Here is a 20,406-nt window from a genome sequence, read left to right as displayed (position 1 = left end):
AAGTGAGAGGGGCCGAACCAACCAGCTACCTCAGCATCGGGTGTGATGGAATCATTTGTAGGACCGACTTCTGAACAAGCACAAGGGAGTCAGGGCAACCTCAATCCCAAGTGTAATCCATTGACAATCAGCAACCAACCACCTCACTTAATCCTCTCGCTGGGGAAGCACCGAGGAATAATGGATACATTAAAGTGTACTATGTGTGAACATATTTTAATTGGTATTTTTGCTTTTTCCCCCTGCACAAGGAGTTACAGCATAAATATGGAGTGGCCCGCTGAGAACCTTTCCCAGTATTAGAAGTTTGAGTTATGATGTTACATAAGTCATTTTTTTCTCTGCCAGATGTTGATTCAACATTTTTAGAATTTGTTGGACTTCTCCAGTCTACTTAGCTTTAATCAGTCTAGCAACAATTATTTGCTGAAAACACTTCCCCCAAATACATTCAGCCACTTTTATTTGTAGGTAGTAAATTGTTTCTGTATGCCAGTGGCTCAGCACATACTACTAATAAAGTTATCACAGTAAAGGACTTCCATTAAAGCAGCAAAATTAATAATCCTGACAATCAGCTGTCCAATACAATTGGGTAGTGTAGTGATAGTTACTGGACTAGTAATCCAGAGGCCTAGATTAATAATCCAGAGAATGTGATGTTAAATCCCACCATGCCATTTTGAGAATTGGAATTGAGTTTTAAAAAATCTGGAAATAAACCGGTATCAGTAAAGTGATGATGAAGCTGTTGAATTGTCGTAAAAACCCAACTGGTTCACTAATGTCCTTTAGGGAAGGATACCTGCCGTCCTTAGCCGGTTTGGCCTAAAGGTGACTCCAGTCCCACACCAATGTGGTTGGCTCTTAACTGCCCTCTGAAGTGACCTAGTAAGCTGCTCAGTTGTATCAAAACCGCTGCAGCACCACCACCTTCTCAGGGCTACTAGGGATGCCTGCATCCCGCGTGATTTTTTTAAAACTGGAAGCGCTGGAAATAAAGTTAAATCTTATATTCTCTTATTCCTGTTTATAAAATACAGCCTATATTTTGAATACTTAACATTTAACATACTTCCATCTCTTTCAGAAATACTTTCATGTATGGGACCTACCTAAATAAGAACGAAATTGCTTTCTCTGACCCAACACCGTCTGGCAAGCTTTTTGCAACCAAATACTGTAAAACCCCAAATTTTCTTGTTTATAACTTCATTGCTTAACCTGACTTTTGGTAACCATTTACCTTTTGATGGATTCAGCTTTGCCTCTGCTTTTTATCGTAAGTAACATTTATTAAAATAAATCTCTTAATTTGGCTTTTTATACATTAAGGCTAATAATCTGTGAATGTTTGGTTCTAGAAATGTGTACTGGTCTTTTATAATGCTTTGCATTGTTTTGGATCAAATGAGTTTTTGCAATGTTAAGTGTTACTAAATGTTAATTATGTCATGATCAAATGGATGTGAAAACTTTCTAGTGGTGCTAAATTGAAAGGATCTGGACATGTAAATGCAGGCTTTGAATTTGATTTGTGTTATTCATCATTGTTCTCTGCACTAAACTATAGTACAGGGTGCATTTTACAGTATAAAATTTAGTTTGGAAGAGGGTAAAATCTCTGCACAATACCCTTGTCACTGTTGGTGAATTTCTGAAGATTGGCCAAATCTCATTCTGCATATTTTGGAAGCTCTTGGTTCTTCAGAACATTTGATCCAACACTATTCTAAAAGTAAAATTTGCAGCAGTAGAACTTGTTTGATTTTCTTCTATTGTTTGATCAAAAAAATGAAGATGTGTCCTACAACAATAAAAGTCTTCAATGAAGTATTCAGTCATTTTTATTTCCCTATTACTGTTTAATATTATGATCATTCAATACAAAGATTCTCACTGCAATATTTGTTTTGAAAACTGGATGCTATGAGAGTCCAGGGCCAATGAGTGTTTATCCCCCCCAAAAAAAGTATGAAAAGGTCCTTAAGTGCATTATTATTTAAACTTTTATTCTCCAAATTGTGTTCCAGAAAAAGACTTTAATAAAAGGACAAAAAGCCTAAACTGTGAATGGTGGTTCAAGAGTTCCTCCTAGAGCTCAGGACAGCCATATATTTGCTGCATGGAACATGTGAGCTGTCTTGAATCTATTTAAAGACTGAAAGCAGTACTTGGGCAGAATAGGTCATATTCTACAGATAAACAAGAAATGTAACTAGATAACACTTATCATTTTATTATAGTAAAAACCACAATCAAATCTGATACAAAATTTGAATGTATACCTTAAATAATACTAGAATTTAACAGTACAAATGTACTTGTACTAACCTTCAACTAAAGGAACACCAAGACAATACCTGAATGAGGACAGTGCAAAAAAAAGAGGAAAAACTAGATACAAAATTTAATACATGACTAAGGAATAGCCATCATCTGACTTTTGGGAAGCTTTCAAAGGATTGAAAATGGCTATGGGTTGGAGGCAAGCATTTTACAATAATCACTTATTTTTGGTTGTTACCATCAATGTCTCTAATTCCTCCACTATTTGTGCAGCAGAGGGTCGTTTTTTAGGATCTTCATTTGTGCAGACTAGGAACAGTTCGATAGCCTTTTTGTAGGTATCATCCAGTTCCTCCATATTGAGTGCAGGTCTTGTTCCTAAAGCTGCATAATAAGCATCCTCATCCAAACCATCTTCATCGTCAAAAGAATCTACAGCAAAGATGAAACAAATTAAATATATTTATACACAATACATCCTCAATTATCCATGTAAATATCCACGGGCATGAGGGGTGGGAGAACAGTTTTATCATATCCTGATTTGCAACAATGGTGTTTTCAGCATTACTACAAGGAACCTATCTTGTTTGGAAAAATATCCAATGTGACAACAGTGCTCCATACCTTCACAATAGAAAGTAAGCATGCATAGGTGCAGTAGTCATTCTTTGATAACTGTTTCCAGTAATTCCCAGATGCAGTCCCTGCACAAGTAATGCATTGTAATGAGTGATATTTAGCTTCATCTAATATTCAGGAAATTGCAGAGTTTGGGACCTCATTCTGGAAGCTCACGCAACACAAATCTTCTCCAAGAGGAAATAAACAGCAACAACCCTCAAAGCATGGTAAAGATTGCAACCCAACTGCAGGGACCATGATGAAATAAAATACTTTTAACTTTCAACAGTGTGCAGTCATGGCAACAAACCCAAAATTAAAGAGGAATGGTTAAAGGATAGAAATCAGTAAGTAGGAATAAATGTCCATTTCTTAGATTGACAAAATGTAGCCAGGGTTCTGCTTTGAAATCTTTCTTATCCTCCATGTACATAAATGACTTGGGTATGGGCATAGTGGAACTAATAACATTTGCTAGTGATACCAAATTAGGTAAGCTGAGGAACACTGAATGAAGACTAATAAGTTAGGGGAGTGGGCAGGTATTTGGCAAGTGCAGTTTGGGAAAAAACAATGAATAGAAATAGAATTGAAGTGATGAAAGTTCTCAGTAGCCTGGAGGAACCGATGCACAGATCACCAAGAACAGGGTTGCAGATGGAAAAATTCTTTAAGCAGGCATGAGGTTCTGAGTTTTCTATAGAGGGTGTTTAATATAAATTTATATTGATTACAGAAAGGATATTGATGCTGTGGAAATGCTGAAGTGAAAGCAGGGATGGTTAAATACTTTCAGGTTGAAAGAGACTTTATTTATATAGAACCTCATCACAGCTCTCAAACATTCCAAAATACATTATATACAATTAATTAGCATTGGAAGCACATTGCCCCACATAAGTCATTTTTCATGTAGCACTATCCTACAGACATTAAGTAATTTAAAAGTTTTTGTTGGTGTTGGTTGAAGGTGGAATGTTGGCCAGGACACCAGATCACCCTGCTCCTCTTAGCACTAGTGCTGTTAACATCCACCTTGAACAGACAGACAAAGCCTTGATGCAATGGATCATTCTCTCAGTATTGCACGAGAGTATCAGACAAGCTTGTCTCCTGGTCTTGAATGGAGTTTGAACCCACAACCTTCTGATTGAGGCAAGAGTAATACCAACTGAGCCACGGTGACACTAAAGGGGTGATTCTGCAATTCCCCAGCAGGGAATGGATCGCAGGAAATAGTGGACACAGTATGATTTTTCTGTCTGTTCATTTTAATAGATGAAAAACCAGACTGCACCCATAATTTTCTGAGATCCAGTCCCTGGAACAGCCAAATCATCCCTTAGTTATATGAAAGTTTAGACCTACAATGCACAATTGTAAGCTTACCTTCAGAAATATTTACATGAGGCATAGAAAGGGTCATCATTTCCCACAGTGTGAGGCCATAAGCAAAGATGTCTGACTTGTCTGTAATTAGACCATTTTCTTCCAGAGCCTCTTTTGGTTTCCATGGCTCAGTCCCAATGTATGTTGCTTTGGGATCACTTACTGCAAAGAAATTTTAAAAATACACTCAAGACAGTGAAACTTTTATTATAAGTCTCTAACTTGAAAGGGTTAGCATTCAAACAGATGGTGCCAGAGATCCTAATCTCTGTACCTAAAATATCAAACCCTGAATACTAGATGTCAAATAAAAATAAAAAATACTGGAAAGGCACATGTCAGTCAGCACCTGAAAGAGAAATGTTAATGTTTCACATGTGGCCCTTTATCCAAGGCATAAGATAATATACCTAACAGCCAAAAAAGGCTCTAACTTAAAACATATTTACATTGAGCCAAATACCAAGAGGAAAGGAGTCCACAGAACAAAACTGACAATATTGATACACCAACTGAGCAACCTTTCAGAGGCCCTTTGACAAAGTTCCACATGAAAAATTCCTAATTAAATGAAAAGCCAGAGGAATGCAAGGTAGAACATGGAACTGGATACGAAGTTGATTAAAAAAACAGGAAGTAGTACTCCTTAGAGGCACAATATCAGACTGGGGAGGAGCATTAAGCGAAGTCCAACTGGACGCAAATTTATTTCAGCCCCAATTGCTTCTAATCTACATCTATGACCTAAAAAACAAAACAAAGCTAGTCAAGTTTGTTGACACTGAAATAGAAACATTACAGACACATATAGCAAATGATTGGCAGAAGGATTTAGATCAATTATGCAATTGGACAGACAACTGGCAAAGGAATGTTAACTCTGATAAATGTAAAGTATTACATGGTCAAAAATGTACATCATAAGCATACAAGTAATGGAGTTAAATAATCATAGGAAGACACAGAAAGGAAGCTGGTAGTAATTGTAGAAGCATTGCTTTCAATGCTTAGACAATGTGGCAAAGCAATTTTTAAAATCCTATTAGAGGATACATAGCCAGAACAGTAGAATACAGGTTTCAGAAGCTATGCTAAGACTTTACAATGCATTTGTCAGTTACAGTCACAAAAAAAAATACAAGCCATGGGCAGGCTATAGTGAAGGACAAGACTGATTCCAAGTGTAAAGGGATGAGTTATGAGGAATGTGTTAGAGGAGCTCACGGGGTACAGTCTATGGGGGGATAAAAACAGTTAAGGGGAGAACCTCAACAAGGTTTATAAAATAATAAACCAAAAATATTATTCCAAAATGAGCTGCAAAAGACATCTATATATTTTCTACAGCTACAAATCTAGCGCCGTGGCTTTCAAAGTTGTGTGTGTGAGGAACCCCTGAAAATATTCACTCTCCTGGGAATTCTTGTTCTAACTCCAAGATAGTTTCAGCTACTCAAAGGAAAACAGTATATTGCAGAAAATATGGTTTATTAAAACCTATAACAGAAAAATGTGCTAATAAATCAACAAATAAAGACATTTCTTGACAGATGGGTTGAAATCTGAGGAGCTCAGATCTCTGGGATGTCCAGGACATGTTTTAAAATCTATGATGTAATTTTCTTTTTTCTAATTGGTAAGTGTCTGTAGTACATTTTTTCACTTTCTGATTGGTGAATAAGCAATACAAAGCAGAAAATAATCATCCACATTGCACAAAGTCACACTCTACCAGAAAATCCCCAAAATACATCTGACAGGTTGACACATTAAATCTTAAACCCAAGAGAAATACTGAGCCAGCAGCACAGTTTATTTTCCACTGGAGGATCAGATGTTTCCACTGCCTGTTTTTTCCCCCCAGAAATTAGCCTCTTTTGGGTTGGAGGTAAAGGAACAACACAGGAAGCAGGTGTCAAGTCACACGTGCTTCTGCTGAGTAACTAACAAGTGACCATTGCAAATATTGAGGCTTTGATTTGAATAGGAGAGGACAACTCCATGGGAATAAATATAATTTAATGAAAAGTAAATTTAATAGCTATTAGGATGAACCTATTTTTCCTAACACGTGTAATAGACATTTCAAAATTCTGCTAGGCAAGACAGTAGAGATAAAACAGGGATATTCTAAATACAACCAGATGTTTTAATAGGAGAGTGAGGGAACTAGATGCAAGTAAGTATAAAGTTCAGCAAGTAGAAAGAAAAATGGGCAATGTACATATTCTGTGAATAATGTCAAAATACATACAGGTGAAATTGAAAGATATTAGTACATTTGGAACTTAGCATCTCAAGTCACTGTGTAACAAGTAGAAAACTTCTATGCTGCTAAACCTGGTCAGAGAACATCAGGCTGAAAATGTACAGTGCAACAAAACCTGTAAATTAGGGACACCTAAAGGACTTGCATCAGGTGTCCTACATTTGCAGGTGTCCCTGTTTTGAAAATGGTCACAATGTACAGTAAACTGGATGAGCCAGATATTCCGAGATTGGCAGTGTCTCCTGCAGTGTTCCTTTTTTTCTCGCCGGTCCTGGGATTTACCTAATTCTGGAGTCCTGCCAGAGGGATGTGATTTCAGTTCATTTTCTGTTCCTTGGGTTTCCCAGTTCATTGCCATCTCAGAGTCCTTTTCCATTGAGAGGGATGTCCTGATCTTGGGATCTGCTACATTAGCAGCCTACACAGGACGAGGTGGCTGCTGTAGGGCCAAAGTGCCTGGTTGATCCCAGGCAAATGGAGGGGGGTGGGAAACTAATGTCCTGCAGACCCCTGTCTGAGACCCCCTCCCTCCGTGTGCTGCAGCTGCTAATGTTTGAAGTGCTGAGGGGTGGGTAGGGGGCTGTTAGCAGCTCATCAATGCCCGACGTACTGGAGTAGGATTGCCAACTTTGGTTGGAGTCACGATCATGTGATGTTCTGACCACATGACATCTGACCATGTGATGTTGGATCACATGACATCTGCAAACGTGGGTGGTTTTATCTTATAACGGTTGGGTCCCCTATAGTTGCGTATCTTGCCCCAGAAGCTGTGAGAAGTGCCAAGAATCAGGAGGCCACCCATGAGCAGGCGAAGAGGGGAAACTATTCTCTCCATCTCTCCCCCCACTCCAACCCCGGGATTTCAGGGCCCCCAATTCCACCCAGCCGGTCATGGCTCTCTGTGGGTGACGGCACAGAGTACTAGAGATTGCCCAATACAGTTACTGGATTTTGTGGAATGGGGAGTTCTTTACCCAGCATCCATAGCAGCAGAGAAACCTCTAACCCTGGGATAGAGTTGTGCAAGCATTCAATCCCAGAGATAGAGCAGATTCTCTGCTGCTATGGATGCTGGGTAAAGAGATCTCCATACACAAAACACGTTTTTTCACTCGCTGCCGCCTCACATTGACCTGCGTGTCCCATGTTGTAAACGGACTTAGTGCTTTGAAGCCTGTCTGTACTTTCAAGGTGTACCTTGTATGTTTTACAATGTCAATTATTTGGGACTGTCAATGAGGATCCCTTTTTTTTTTGTAAGTGCCCGTTTGTACAGGTTTCACTGTACTCTGCTTGGACTGTAACTTAAGTACCAGTTTTGGTCACCAAGACTTAAGGGAGACATTCAGGCCCTGGAGCCAATGCAGAAAAAAAAAAGCATCAAGGCTCAATCCCTGGTGTTAAGAGGATTGAGTTTTTTTTTAAAATTCATTCATGGGATGTGGGCATCGCTGGCAAGGCCAGCATTTATTGCCCATCCCTAATTGCCCTTGAGAAGGTGGTGGTGAGCCGCCTTGTTGAACCGCTGCAGTCCGTGATGTGAAGGTTCTCCCACAGTGCTGTTAGGTAGGGAGTTCCAGGATTTTGACCCAGCAACGATGAAGGAACGGTGATATATTTCGAAGTCGGGATGGTCTGTGACTTGGAGGGGAACGTGCAGGTGGTGCTGTTCCCATGTGCCTGCTGCCCTTGTCCTTCTAGGTGGTAGAGGTCGCAGATTTGGGAGGTGCTGTCGAAGAAGCCTTGGCGAGTTGCTGCAGTGCATCCTGTGGATGGTACACACTGCAGCCACAGTGCGCCGGTGAAGAGAGTGAATGTTTAGGGTGGGCTGCTTTGTCCTGGATGGTGTCGAGCTTCTTGAGTGTTGTTGGAGCTGCACTCATCCAGGCAAGTGGAGAGTATTCCATCACACTCCTAACTTGTGCCTTGTAGATGGTGGAAAGGCTTTGGGGAGTCAGGTGGTGAGTCACTCACCACAGAATACCCAGCCTCTGACCTGCTCTTGTAGCCACAGTATTTATGTGGCTGGTCCAGTTAAGTTTCTGGTCAATGGTGACCCCCAGGATGTTGACTGTGGGGAATTCGGCGATGGTAATGCCGTTGAATGTCATGGGGAGGTGGTTAGACTCTCTCTTGTTGGAGATGGTCATTGCCTGGCAATTGTCTGGAGCGAATGTTACTTGCCACTTATCAGCCCAAGCCTGGATGTTGTCCAGGTCTTGCTGCATGCGGGCACGGATTGCTTCATTATCTGAGGGGTTGCAAATGGAACTGAACACTGTGCAATCATCAGCAAACATCCCCATTTCTGACCTTATGATGGAGGGAAGGTCATTGATGAAGCAGCTGAAGATGGTGGGGCCTAGGACACTGCCCTGAGGAACTCCTGCAACAACGTCCTGGGGCTGAGATGATTGGCCTCCAACAACCACTACCATCTTCCTTTGTGCTAGGTATGACTCCAACCCCTGGAGAGTTTTCTCCCTGATTCCCATTGACTTCAATTTTACTAGGGCTCCCTGGTGTCACACTCAGTCAAATGCTGCCTTGATGTCAAGGGCAGTCACTCTCACCTCAGCTCTGGAATTCAGCTCTTTTGTCCATGTTTGGACTAAGGCTGTAATAAGGTCTGGAACAGAGAGGTCCTGGTGGAACCCAAACTGAGCATTGGTGAGCAGGTTATTGGTGAGTAAGTGCCGCTTGATAGCACTGTTGACGACACCTTCCATCACTTTGCTGATGATTGAGAGTAGACTGATGGGGTGGTAATTGGCCGGATTGGATTTGTTCTGCTTTTCGTGGACATGACATACCTGGGCAATTCTTCACATTGTCGGGTAGATACCAGTGTTGTAGCTGTACTGGAACAGCTTGGCTAGAGGCGTGGCTAGTTCTGGAGTTGTGAGCAAAGACTTAAAAAAGGTAACTGTGGGGACTCAGTTGTAAAAGAAAGTTAACAGTTTAGAAAAGGAAAATCTTGAGAACCATTTCAAGGTAAAGAGTAACAATAGGAGAAGTGGGCACAGGTTAGATGTCAGGAAGTTCACAGCATGATCAATATGTGGAACGGAACATAGGAACAGGAGTAGGCCATTCAGCCCCTCGTGCCTGCTCCGCCATCTGATAAGATCATGGCTGATCTATGATCTAACTCCATATACTCGCCTTTGGCCCATATCCCTTAATACCTTTGGTTGCCAAAAAGCTATCTATCTCAGATTTAAATTTAGCAATTGAGCTAGTATCAATTGCCGTTTGCAGAAGAGAGTTCCAAACTTCTACCACCCTTTGCGTGTATGGACTTCTGGGTACAGTAGGGAAAACTCTTGGGAGTCATTTAAGAGACAGTTGGATGGTCTGTTTGGTGGGGGCGGGGGATGAGAATCATAGGTTTTTCCTAGATGGATGAGCTTTGACGAGCCTAATGATCTTTTTCCTCTTTTAGCATGTTCTTATGCTAACACAAGAGCAATTGCACCATTTCAGTACACAGAGCCACTTTTAGATGAACTGTAAACTTTGTGGATATGCATTTGCCTTTAAGCCAGCTAATAAAATAAACAGCCCATGGTATTAAAACAATAGCAGATGTCTGAACATTCCTTTCCACTAAGTCAATATATTTTGGAATCAGTGGTAACTCAAGAGCAAAATTCTGTTCAAAACAAATGCTGCTTTAGGAACCCTGCTGATAACTAACACTCAGAAAAGATGTTAAAAACTCTGCAGCATTTTTATTGGCCCTTAGGGTTTTATTTTCAGACCAGAGAAAAATACATTTTAAAAAGGTCACATTCATAACAGTTTTCTCACTGTTTTCCAAATGCAATGAATGTTAACCATGGAACCCTCAACCTATCAGCTCAAATTTTACATTTCAACATCATATTAATAAATTTTAAAAGATTTGTTTTGCTGTTGCAATGCTAGGAATCCACACTGTTTAGAACATGCCTTGGTCTTTATTGCTATGCACCAAGGACACACTGACAGAATAGTTTCACAGTCCAATAACAGCAACAATTTTAAAAATGTAATTTAGATGCATCAATGTACTACTCCTGCAAGCACCATGCAACCAAAATGGTTTAATTAAATGTATGTGTGAATGTACATGTATACGTACAATGGGTTCATAAAATGTGTGATAGTATTTGAGAACACAAGAAGTAAAAAAAATAGAAAAAGTGTAATTGTGTAATTGAATAAATTGTCACCTATTTTTGAAATGTATCACAACACATTTTCAAGAAGTTGATCACTACTGAATAGCAAATTTACTAAGACTACAACTCCTGATGAACCATATCTACAAATGAATCACTTTTCACGTACCTTGCATGTTCTCATCTAATTTGAGAGAAACACCCACATCACAGATCTTAACGGTCTCAAAATCTCCTTTAATGACTACATTGCAAGATTTGATGTCTCCATGCAAGAGTCTCTTCTCATTGTGCAGGTACTGAAAGTTACAAAAGTAAATAAATATTTAAATTCTTAGGTGTTATAATTCTGCAGAATTATAATCAATCTAACAGTGTATAAATCCAGTATTTAAACAAAATGCTCCTGCGACAATAAAAACAAGATTGAGAACATTCCATCCTAACTGCTCTAAAACCACTTGCATCTTACAAGGCACAACTCTAAAGGAGAAATGTTGCTATTTAAACAAAAACACCATTGCTTAAATTTATTTATTTTTGTAAAATGAAGACCTAGTATTCTCAATCTCAGTTTGTCTTTAAGGAACCAAGATGTGGTGGCATGGCAGGAGAAAAATGACTGCATGTTAGCCTCATGTACCCCACCAAATGGTTCAAATCAGCATAGGTAGCTTAAGCTCCCCAACTTAATGCACAGTAGTGGTACCACATACCAGGGTCGTTCTTAGGCAGTTGAGAAAAAGCAGATTATTTTTGCATAATTTTTTTTAAAACTTAATTATATCTGTTTTTATTAATTATTAGAGTGCAGAAACAAAATTATTCATCCATGAAACCGAAGTGGTTTTGACAACAGCCACGACATTAGTATAGCATATTACTGTATCAGAGGTGAGGCAAGGCTTATCAGTTAAGGAGTGGGGTGGGGAAGTAGAGGCGAAATGCACAAAACACTTAACTAACTTGGACTGCTCCCGTACATCTCAACAGATGACTCAGACTGCACTGGCAAAAAACGGGAACAGGTCAACTATTCACCCTTTGTGCTCACAATGCAGAAATCAATTGGAAAGCCAAAATGTTTAGATATCAACATTGCCTTAAAATAGTGCTGGAATTAAACTTATACATGAACAAACTTTAATACAATATTAGAAAACAATGTAGAACAATGTAATGTTCTGGTACAAAACTGCAAATTTTATAAAATCCAGTACTACTACTTCTATCCATCATGATCCACAAGTTTTCAATGCTACTATTAATGACTTTTTACCCATTAATTTCGTTGAGGACACCATTGCATTATCTGTCCATTGGCACTGTTAATTCAGCTTGTTCATTAAAGCATATTATATTAGCAGAGCATGCATTTACTTAACGATTAATCCACACTCCACCACCCCACCCCTACCAAAAAAGTAATTCTGATCAACCTTTAGACACAAAATACTCGGTTGTTTTGGAAAGTAAGATAGTAACTGACATTTAATTCATAAAAATAAAATGTGTTCTTGGGATGTGTGTGAAACTGGCATGGCCTCATTTATCACCCATCCCTAATTGCTCCCAGAAGATAGTGATGAACCTGCTTGAACATTTGTTTTTGCAATTGCGTGTCTTGCTAGGTTATTTCAGAGCACATTAAAAGTTAAGCACGTAGCATGGACTAGAATTAGAAGTAAGCCAGACCAGGCACAGATGGCAGGTTCTCATCCCTGAAAGACATCAGTAACCAGTTAGGTTTTTACAATAATCCGGCAGTTTTCTTGGACACTTTTTTCTGGTACCAGCTCAGAAATTACCAAACTTATTGAATTCAATTGCATAACTTGCCATGGTGAGATTTGATCTCACAACTAACTAATCCAGTATCATAACCACTACACTACTGTACCTTCAACCCATAAGCCACATGCAAAGCAACTTTAAGGATGATAGTAGCAGGAAAAGGTGCTTTGCCATTTTCACTCCTTTCTTCTATCAGGTCATTCAGAGACTTCTCTCCTCCAAATTCCATAGCCAGACATGGAGTCCCATCATTTGCTTTTGTAAAAGCTCTGTATCCTGTGAACAGAATCCCAGGGAAAATATAAAGAATGTCAATAGAATTGCTAGGATCTGAATGAATTTAGAGTCATTCTTACACTATTTTTAAAAAAAGCTATCAATGAAACTGCAAGAAAGCAATATCTCATTAGGCCCAATAGCTCAGGTAAATATACATGTTTAAAAATGAAGCATTGAGATATCTATTCAAAAGGGATGAGAAAAGCTACTACATTAAGTAATGCCAGAACTGACTCAGCACCTTAGAACATCTAAAAATACCTCACACATTTTGTGCAGCTACTGTTATATAGGCAAATACAGCTGCCATTCTGCACCAGCAACATCCTACAAACAGATGAATGACCAGTTACGCTGCTTATGGTGCTGCTAATGGTTGAGAAAGAATTTTGGCCAGGACACCAGAATTCCTTGCTTTCCTCAAATAGCATTATGGAATCTTTAACATACGTCTGACTCAGCAGACTGGATCCCCAGTTATTGTCTCATCCAAAAGACAGAAATAGTCAGCATACTTTATATTCACAACGCACAACAGTGCCATCTACAAACAGTTTGTACATTACGAATTTTTGCTAGTAATTCCAAACATTGATGTAGAAATATTTCACCCTGGCAAAAATTATAGGCAAAACTTAAAATTGTGGATGGCAACCATTTGAGACTCAGTAATGTTAATGTTGTTGTATAGAGGACGATACCTTAATATTTAGAGGCTCTTTGCGCCTTACTGACAGACTGGTGCAAATACTGGTACCATGTGCATTAATAACTAGAACTATACTATTCCATTTCCTATCTTTACAAGAAAGCTTTGATGGTACCAATACTGGTGAGTAAAGGTTCAGTTTTTTTTTTGAGCAAACTACTTACTCAAGTTCATAGTGTTTTCCCAGATTTTTCTCCAATTAAATATATAAATAGACCTACCTACAATATTAGGATGTTCAAGATCTTTCAGGCGTTTGGCTTCTTCCCGAAGTCTCTTCAGGTAAACACTTCGCTGCTTTACATTACACTTAGTATTAATCTTTTTCACAGCCCATGGAGAACTTGAGTTACCCGTGGGGGATCTAAACACAAAATACTTTTTGAAAACAGTATGACCTCAATACCACTATTTTACATTCCATTTCCTTCTCCAATTCAGCCACAATACTGGAGGTGTGCAGGGACAATTTTGTTTTTTCATAATGTTATGATTACCATAAATCTTCACAGACCCCTTAGCTTAATGTCAGTGGTGGGGAAAATTCTAAAGGGAATCTTACCAGTACTACCAATACTTATCTAGAGTGTACAGCCTGGTTTTAGAATTAATATATCACAATTAGGAAGTAATCAAATTATTGGAAGAGGATAATCTAATGGATATAATTTACTAGATTTTCAGACGGTATATTGATAATATTCATGTAAAGCTATCAAGACTCATGGAATTAATGGAAAATTAAGTAAAGGGACTCAAAAATGGCTTGATCTTAGAAAGCTGAACGTGATCAGAAAATTTCTGTGCAAGAATGCAGGACTAGTGGCATTTTGTTCAGGTCGGGATTCCTTATTTATGACATTCATAAACAATATGGAAAAGTATAAAATTTGCTAAGGATAGCAAGCATGTGGCCAGGTAACTAACGTAAAAAGATTGATGGCAATCAGAGGGATCTAGACAAACGGATGGGTCCTATTTTAAGTGGGTTGATAATCCCTTGGCAAGGGTGGAATAGAAGAATTATGCATATTATTGATTACCCACTAAAAATATCAATGTGAAGGTGCTGTCAAACAGGGCTAATCAAATATTGTAATGTTTATTATGGGGGGTTTATTACAAGACAAAATAAGTTATTTTCAAACCTATATATTCATTGATAAGGTGTCTTGTTGTTTGACTGACAATTTCACCTGTAATGGTGATTTCAAACATATGTTATTCAGGGTCAAGATATGCAAGTTTGAAGAATGGGCCAGCAGCACTATGTTCCAGGACAAGCTGCATCACATAGATGGTGCTATTGTCTGAATCATAAATGAGAAATTCATTTTTGCACTTATTTTTTATTAGCATAAAATTCAGTGCTTTCAGTTGCCTTTCAATGGGATTTTCACTAAAACGCAATCATTTTTTTTATTCGTTCATGGGATGTGGGCGTCCATGGCAAGGCCAGCATTTATTGCCCATCCCTAATTGCCCTTGAGAAGGTACCCTCAGTGATAGTTTTTGAGTGAAATAATAATGGTTCCCTAGTGGTCCTTCACCTGCTAGCCCTACCACCTCCCACTCCACTGACAGGATCTAGCAGTGCACTGTGGACTCCCTGGGCTTGGCCTGAACACCTAATAGATGCTACACCAATAGCTGTGGTGCTTATAAATTCCACTAAGTCATACGTAGCTCCTTCTCGTGGCACAGAGAAATACAAGCCACGCAATATTTTTAGGTTTACTGAATTAAACAGCAATCCAAATCTCTCTCTCCAGTAGTGTTTTATTGGTTAAACCCAGATACCCTTACAGGATTTAGAATGTAGTGAGCAGTTTTGAACATTCTGCCTTCAAATGGACACCGATGAGTCCAACACAAGACTGTCAGTCATGAAGACTCTCAATTATGAAGATAGACTCAATGAACAGAGTTCATTCTCCTTGAAGAACAAAAAAATGGGGGCAAATAAGTAACATGATTCAGCTCTGTAAAATGATGAGAGGAATGACCAATGTGGGTGTAGGCAGCTTGGACAATTGTGGAACTACAGGAGGAGTGCAAAACTAGCAAAACTCATGTGACACTAGATATAAAGATTTTTTGAAAAAGGGGGCTAGGCATCACCTTCACTAAAAGAAATAGAACATGGTTGTGGAGAGAACATTATGTTTTTACAACATGCCCCATTTACATAGAAAAATAGGTTTGAATCCCAGATGTGCATTATATGCAAATAGTTGTACAAGGATGATCCCTTAAGGTATTTTTATAATGTAGACTTCGCTCAATTATTTCATCCTTTCCTTTCACTAACCTTTTCATCAGGTAAACATTAACACCAGTGCCGTAGCCTAGCTTCTTCATGAAGGGAGAAGCTGGAATGACCAAAGAAGCATGATTTTCATTCCTAGAACCTGCCAACAATTCAAATTCAGACTATAAGATAAGAGTATTTGTGTATATCTAAGACATTACACTCAAATTTCAGAAATTCTGCTTGCTTTGTAACTGAAGTTTACTACTGAACTTATTAAAGCACACACAGGTTTAATTACAAGTACCCTTTGCATGCATACAAAATACATGTTTGCAACAAACTAAAAGAAGCAACGATCTGTGGGAGTACAATGTCATGTTACTGATTCTGGAACTTATCGCTAGTTAATTTCTATAGATTTACTAAGGCACTATAACTATACTGAAAGACAGCAATTCACTAGATGACAAAGAATCCCAAATAATTCTCTACTAACTATGACAACTGTTTACTTAGAAGCAGAACATGTACAACAGTCTGACTTATATGGTACTTCCCATTTTTCTCTACTTTAGAATCTTACTGGAACTAGAGAGATAGAATTTTGTCTAACAATCAACACTTCTGATAGTCCAGTCAGTTCATACCTGATTGGTTCTTTTTACCTTCCTGCTGGCAAGGAGATTTGAAAGAGCAATCTTTATCCATATTTTCTATTTTAAACTAGAAGTGTCCCCCAAGAAAGATTTGCACACGTTTCAGACACTGCAAAGGCAGGGAGGAAAAAGTTACTAAGTTTAGAAAACTATTGGTCACTGTTTGAAGTTTCTAATAATATCTTTGCCAAAAACAAAAGTATCAAAAATAATTAGTACAAAATGTTTTCATTAAAGTTTAACTTTAAAAACTTTCATTCTAATGGATTGGAAGGACGCAAACATAACACCGCTATTCAAGAAAGGAGGGAGAGAGAAAACAGGGAACTACAGGTCGGTTAGCCTGACATCAACAGTCGGGAAAATGCTGGAATCCATTATTAAGGAAGCGGTAACAGGGCACTTAGAAAATCATAATATGATTAGGCAGAGTCAACATGGTTTTACGAAAGGTAAATAGTGTTTGACAAATCTATTAAGAGTTTTTTGAGGATGTAACTAGTAGAGTAGATAAAGGGGAACTAGTGGATGTAGTATATTTAGATTTTCAAAAGGCATTCAATAAGGCACCACACAAAATGTAGTTACACAACATATGAGCTCATGGGTTGGGGGTAATATATTAGCATGGATAGAGGATTGGTTAATGGACAGAAAACAGAGAGTAAGAATAAATGGGTCATTTTCAGGTTGGCAGGCTATAACTAGTGGGGTGCTGCAAGGATCAGTGCTTGGGCTTCAGCTATTTACAATCTATATTAACGACTTAGATGAAGGGACCGAGTGTAATGTATCCAAGTTTGCTGACGATACAAAGCTAAGTGGGAAAGTAAGCTGTGAGGAGGACACATAGGGTCTGCAAAGGGATATAGACAGGTTATGTCAGTGGGCAAGAAGGTGGCAGATGGAGTATAATGTGGGGAAATATAAGGTTATTCACTTTGGTAGGAAGAATAGAAAAACAGAATATTTTTAGGTGGTGAGAATCTATCAAATGTTGGGGTTCAGAGAGACTTGGTGTCCTTGTACATGAAACAGAGAAAGTTAACATGCAGGTACAGCAAGCAATTAGGAAGGCAAATAGCATGTTGGCCTTTACTGCAAGGGGGTTGGAGTACAAGAGTAAGGAAGTGTTGCTACAATTGTGCAGGGCTTCGCTGAGATCACACCTGGAGTACTGTGTACAGTTTTGGTCGCCTTACCTAAGGAAGGATATACTTGCCTTAGAGGCGGTGCAATGAAGGTTCACTAGATTGATTCCTGGGATGAGAGGGTTGCCCTATGAAGAGAGATTGAGTAAAATGGGCCTATATTCTGTGGAGTTTCGAAGAATAAGAGAGGTGATCTCATTGAAACATATAAAATTCTTAGAGGGCTTGACAGGCTAGGTGATGAGAGGCTGTTTCCCCTGGCTGGAGAGTCTAGAACCAGGGGGCATAGTCTCAGGATAAGGTGTTGGCCATTTAGGACCAAGATGAGGAGGAATTCCTTCACTCAGAAGGTTGTGAATCTTTGGAATTCTCTATCCCAGAGGGATGTGGATGCTCAGTCATTGAGTATATTCAGGGCTGAAATCGATAGATTTTTGGACTCTAAGGGAATCAAGGGATATGGGGATCGGGCGGGAAAGTGGAGTTGAGGTCGAAGATCAGCAATGATCGTATTGAATGGCGGAGCAGGCTCGAGGGGCCGTATGGCCTACTCTTGCTCCTATTTCTTATGTTCTCAGGAGTAAATCAACTAAACCAAAATCATCCAATTTTAAAGAAAAAATAATTGAATTCCCTTATTGATCACCATTGAACACATGAAACTGGTGCTTAATCAGACTAACCTGTCCAGGACCTTGTGACTCACATCCAGTTACAACAAATATAAAAACCTAGAACTTGCTGTTGCTGATAGCAGTTAAACAATTAACACATTTATATCACATTCTTTTGTCTGGTATTTTAGTGAAGACTACAATCCATTTATATTAAATGCTCAATACAGTTTATTAAAGTCAAAGGGATTGCTACTTCGAAGGAAAAGACATGCTTAGAATCCAGGCACCCCATGATGATCGTCTGTTTGCCGACTTTGTGCATTAAGCGCAATAGATCAATATAAAAAATAATTTTAAGTATGTATCAGATACTGTTACAAATAACTAGATGAAAACAGCTGCAAGAGTTTTAGATGCCATTTTCTGTTAAACAATCAACCCCAATTATGTAAAATAGAAATTTGATTATTATACTTTGGTGTAGTACTGGTCTTTCAGCATTATTCAGCTGTAAATCAATCTGGATAAATAATATTCTCCAATAAGTAATTTACCACAATAGAAGAAAGAAAAAAAGACTTGCATTTATAAAGCGCCTTTCATGACTTCAGGATGTCCCAAAGCGCTTTACAACCAATGAATTAAATTTTTTTTGAAGTGTAGTCACTGTTGTAATGTAGGAAACGCAGCAGCCAATTTGCACACGGCAAAGTCCCACAAACAGCAATGTGAAATGACCAGATAATCTTTTTTTTAGTGAGGTTGACTGAAGGATAAACATTGGCCAGGACACGGGAAAGAACTCCCCTGCTCCTCTTCAAAATAGTGCCATGGGATCTTTTACATCCACAGACAGGGCCTCAGTTTAACAGCTAATCATTAGACCTGGGCCACATTAACCCATTGCACAGCCAAAATAAGAAGGCAGGATTTTAATCTGATTATGGAAACTCCTCTCTAATCTAACACAATAAGAGTAGGAAAAAGATCAAAGGGTAAAACAGGGTTTTTGGGCTCAATCTTTGTTTTAGAGTTATTTCTCATTTTTTTTAAATGTAGTTTAATTTCTCAGGCTTGGTCTCACTTCAGTGTAGTCTCGATAAATTTAAAAGGATGGGTCTCTCGCTTAGTTTCATTTCACAGGCTGGGGTTCTTCAGTTTCAATTCCTCCAACGGGATTTTAGTTTAACTTTAACTGAGCAAACCGGGTCTCTAGTTTAATTTGATTTTGCAGGCTGGGACTTTCTTTGGTAAGGTTTGATTTCTCTGGTGGAGTCTCTACTTTGGTGGAGTTTGATGTCTGGGTCCGGGTCCGGGTTGGGTCTGATCCCAGTCCCCAGTGCCCGGGCCCGGGCCCGCCGTGACCCTGGAGGAGCCCCAGACTCTCCTCGCCGCTTCTCCGTTCGGTTAACGGTGGAACGTTCTGGTGTTTGAAAAAAAACAAAACGCTGCGGGTGCTGGAAAATCTGAATTAAAGACAGGAAAAGGCTCAGCGTCTGTGGAGGGAGAGAGAGAGAGAAGCAGAGGGGGTTCGTGGTTCAGCCGTCACCGACCTGAAACCTTCACTCCGCTTCTTTCACACCCTGCCCGGAACCCGCTGAGCGCTTCCGGCATTTTCTGTTTTTAGTTCAGAATTTTTTGAACCGGTTGGTGATAGAAGCTGTTCGATGGGCGGAGGGGCCGCGGCCGTTGACTCTGTCGGTTGGTCTCCTACCTCCTCGCGCTCTGTATCTTCTTTCCAGATTCGCGCTCCCACTGTTTGAAATATCCCAGTGCACCATGGGAATGATGGCGTTGACCCCGGACCCCGGGCCCCGGGGGGGGGGGGGGACACCACACCGAGCATGCGTACACTTGAAAACGCTCGCAAGCCGCTGCAGGGAGAAGGTGACGTCATGTTTCGGCCACGTCACAGTTGATTCCAATCGAGCGCTGAACCATCGGATACAGGACTTGAGATTGACAAAGGGGAGCGGTGGAGTAAATGTCACATGATGAACGTCGTCTGCATGTGCAGAGATTTTACAGTGGGAGTCTGTAACTCAGATCTCTTGCACTTTGGGATTAGCCCATATTCTGGCAGCGAGAATTGCAATGGCAGAGTATAACTCCACCTGTTCAGATAATCAGAAGATGATTACAAATTGAGGAAGGCCATTCAGCCCATCTTAATTCAATCATCCAGAAAGATCCTACATCCCCCCCC

The 20,406-nt window shown here is 39.5% G+C and overlaps 2 protein-coding genes across 3 annotated transcripts in view; one reads left to right on the top strand and one right to left on the bottom strand.

Moving 5' to 3' along the window:
- esco2 (establishment of sister chromatid cohesion N-acetyltransferase 2) overlaps positions 1-1,826 on the top strand; it is a 38,321-nt gene extending 36,495 nt beyond the window's left edge. The window contains exon 12 of the mRNA XM_067984734.1: positions 1,091-1,826. Within this exon, the coding sequence (XP_067840835.1) occupies positions 1,091-1,223 (133 nt within the window). The 3' untranslated portion in view covers positions 1,224-1,826. The remainder of the gene's footprint in view (positions 1-1,090) is intronic.
- An 18-nt stretch (positions 1,827-1,844) lies between these two features.
- pbk (PDZ binding kinase) lies at positions 1,845-20,022 on the bottom strand. Of its 2 annotated transcripts, none has more exons than XM_067984744.1 (8): positions 19,915-20,022; positions 16,424-16,541; positions 15,834-15,933; positions 13,744-13,886; positions 12,641-12,810; positions 10,910-11,039; positions 4,303-4,464; positions 1,845-2,721 (listed from the first exon to the last, which is right to left on the bottom strand). In XM_067984744.1, the coding sequence occupies exons 2-8, from the start codon at positions 16,482-16,484 to the stop codon at positions 2,507-2,509; spliced, it is 981 nt and encodes a 326-aa protein (XP_067840845.1). In that variant the 5' UTR covers positions 16,485-16,541; positions 19,915-20,022; the 3' UTR covers positions 1,845-2,506. The 2 variants fall into 2 exon arrangements, with proteins under 2 accessions (XP_067840845.1, XP_067840846.1); XM_067984745.1 differs by lacking the exon at positions 19,915-20,022 and adding an exon at positions 19,754-19,891.
- Positions 20,023-20,406: the final 384 nt, after the last annotated feature.

Source organism: Heptranchias perlo, chromosome 5, assembly GCF_035084215.1.
Source record: "Heptranchias perlo isolate sHepPer1 chromosome 5, sHepPer1.hap1, whole genome shotgun sequence".
Classification (NCBI taxonomy): Eukaryota; Metazoa; Chordata; class Chondrichthyes; order Hexanchiformes; family Hexanchidae; genus Heptranchias; species Heptranchias perlo.
Note: the sequence above shows the minus strand (reverse complement) of the source record. Positions and strands in the feature narration are given on the sequence as shown.

Excerpts from the sequence above, each read along its gene's own strand:
- pbk (XM_067984744.1), bottom strand. The coding sequence starts at position 16,484 with ATGGATAAAGATTGCTCTTTCAAATCTCCTTGCCAGCAGGAAGGTAAA. Across the intron at positions 15,934-16,423 it reads AGGTAAAAAGAACCAATCAG|GTTCTAGGAATGAAAATCAT; the intron begins GTATGAACTGAC and ends AATTGTTGGCAG. Across the intron at positions 11,040-12,640 it reads ATGTGGCTTATGGGTTGAAG|TACCTGCACAATGAGAAGAG; the intron begins GTACAGTAGTGT and ends TGTAACTTTCAG.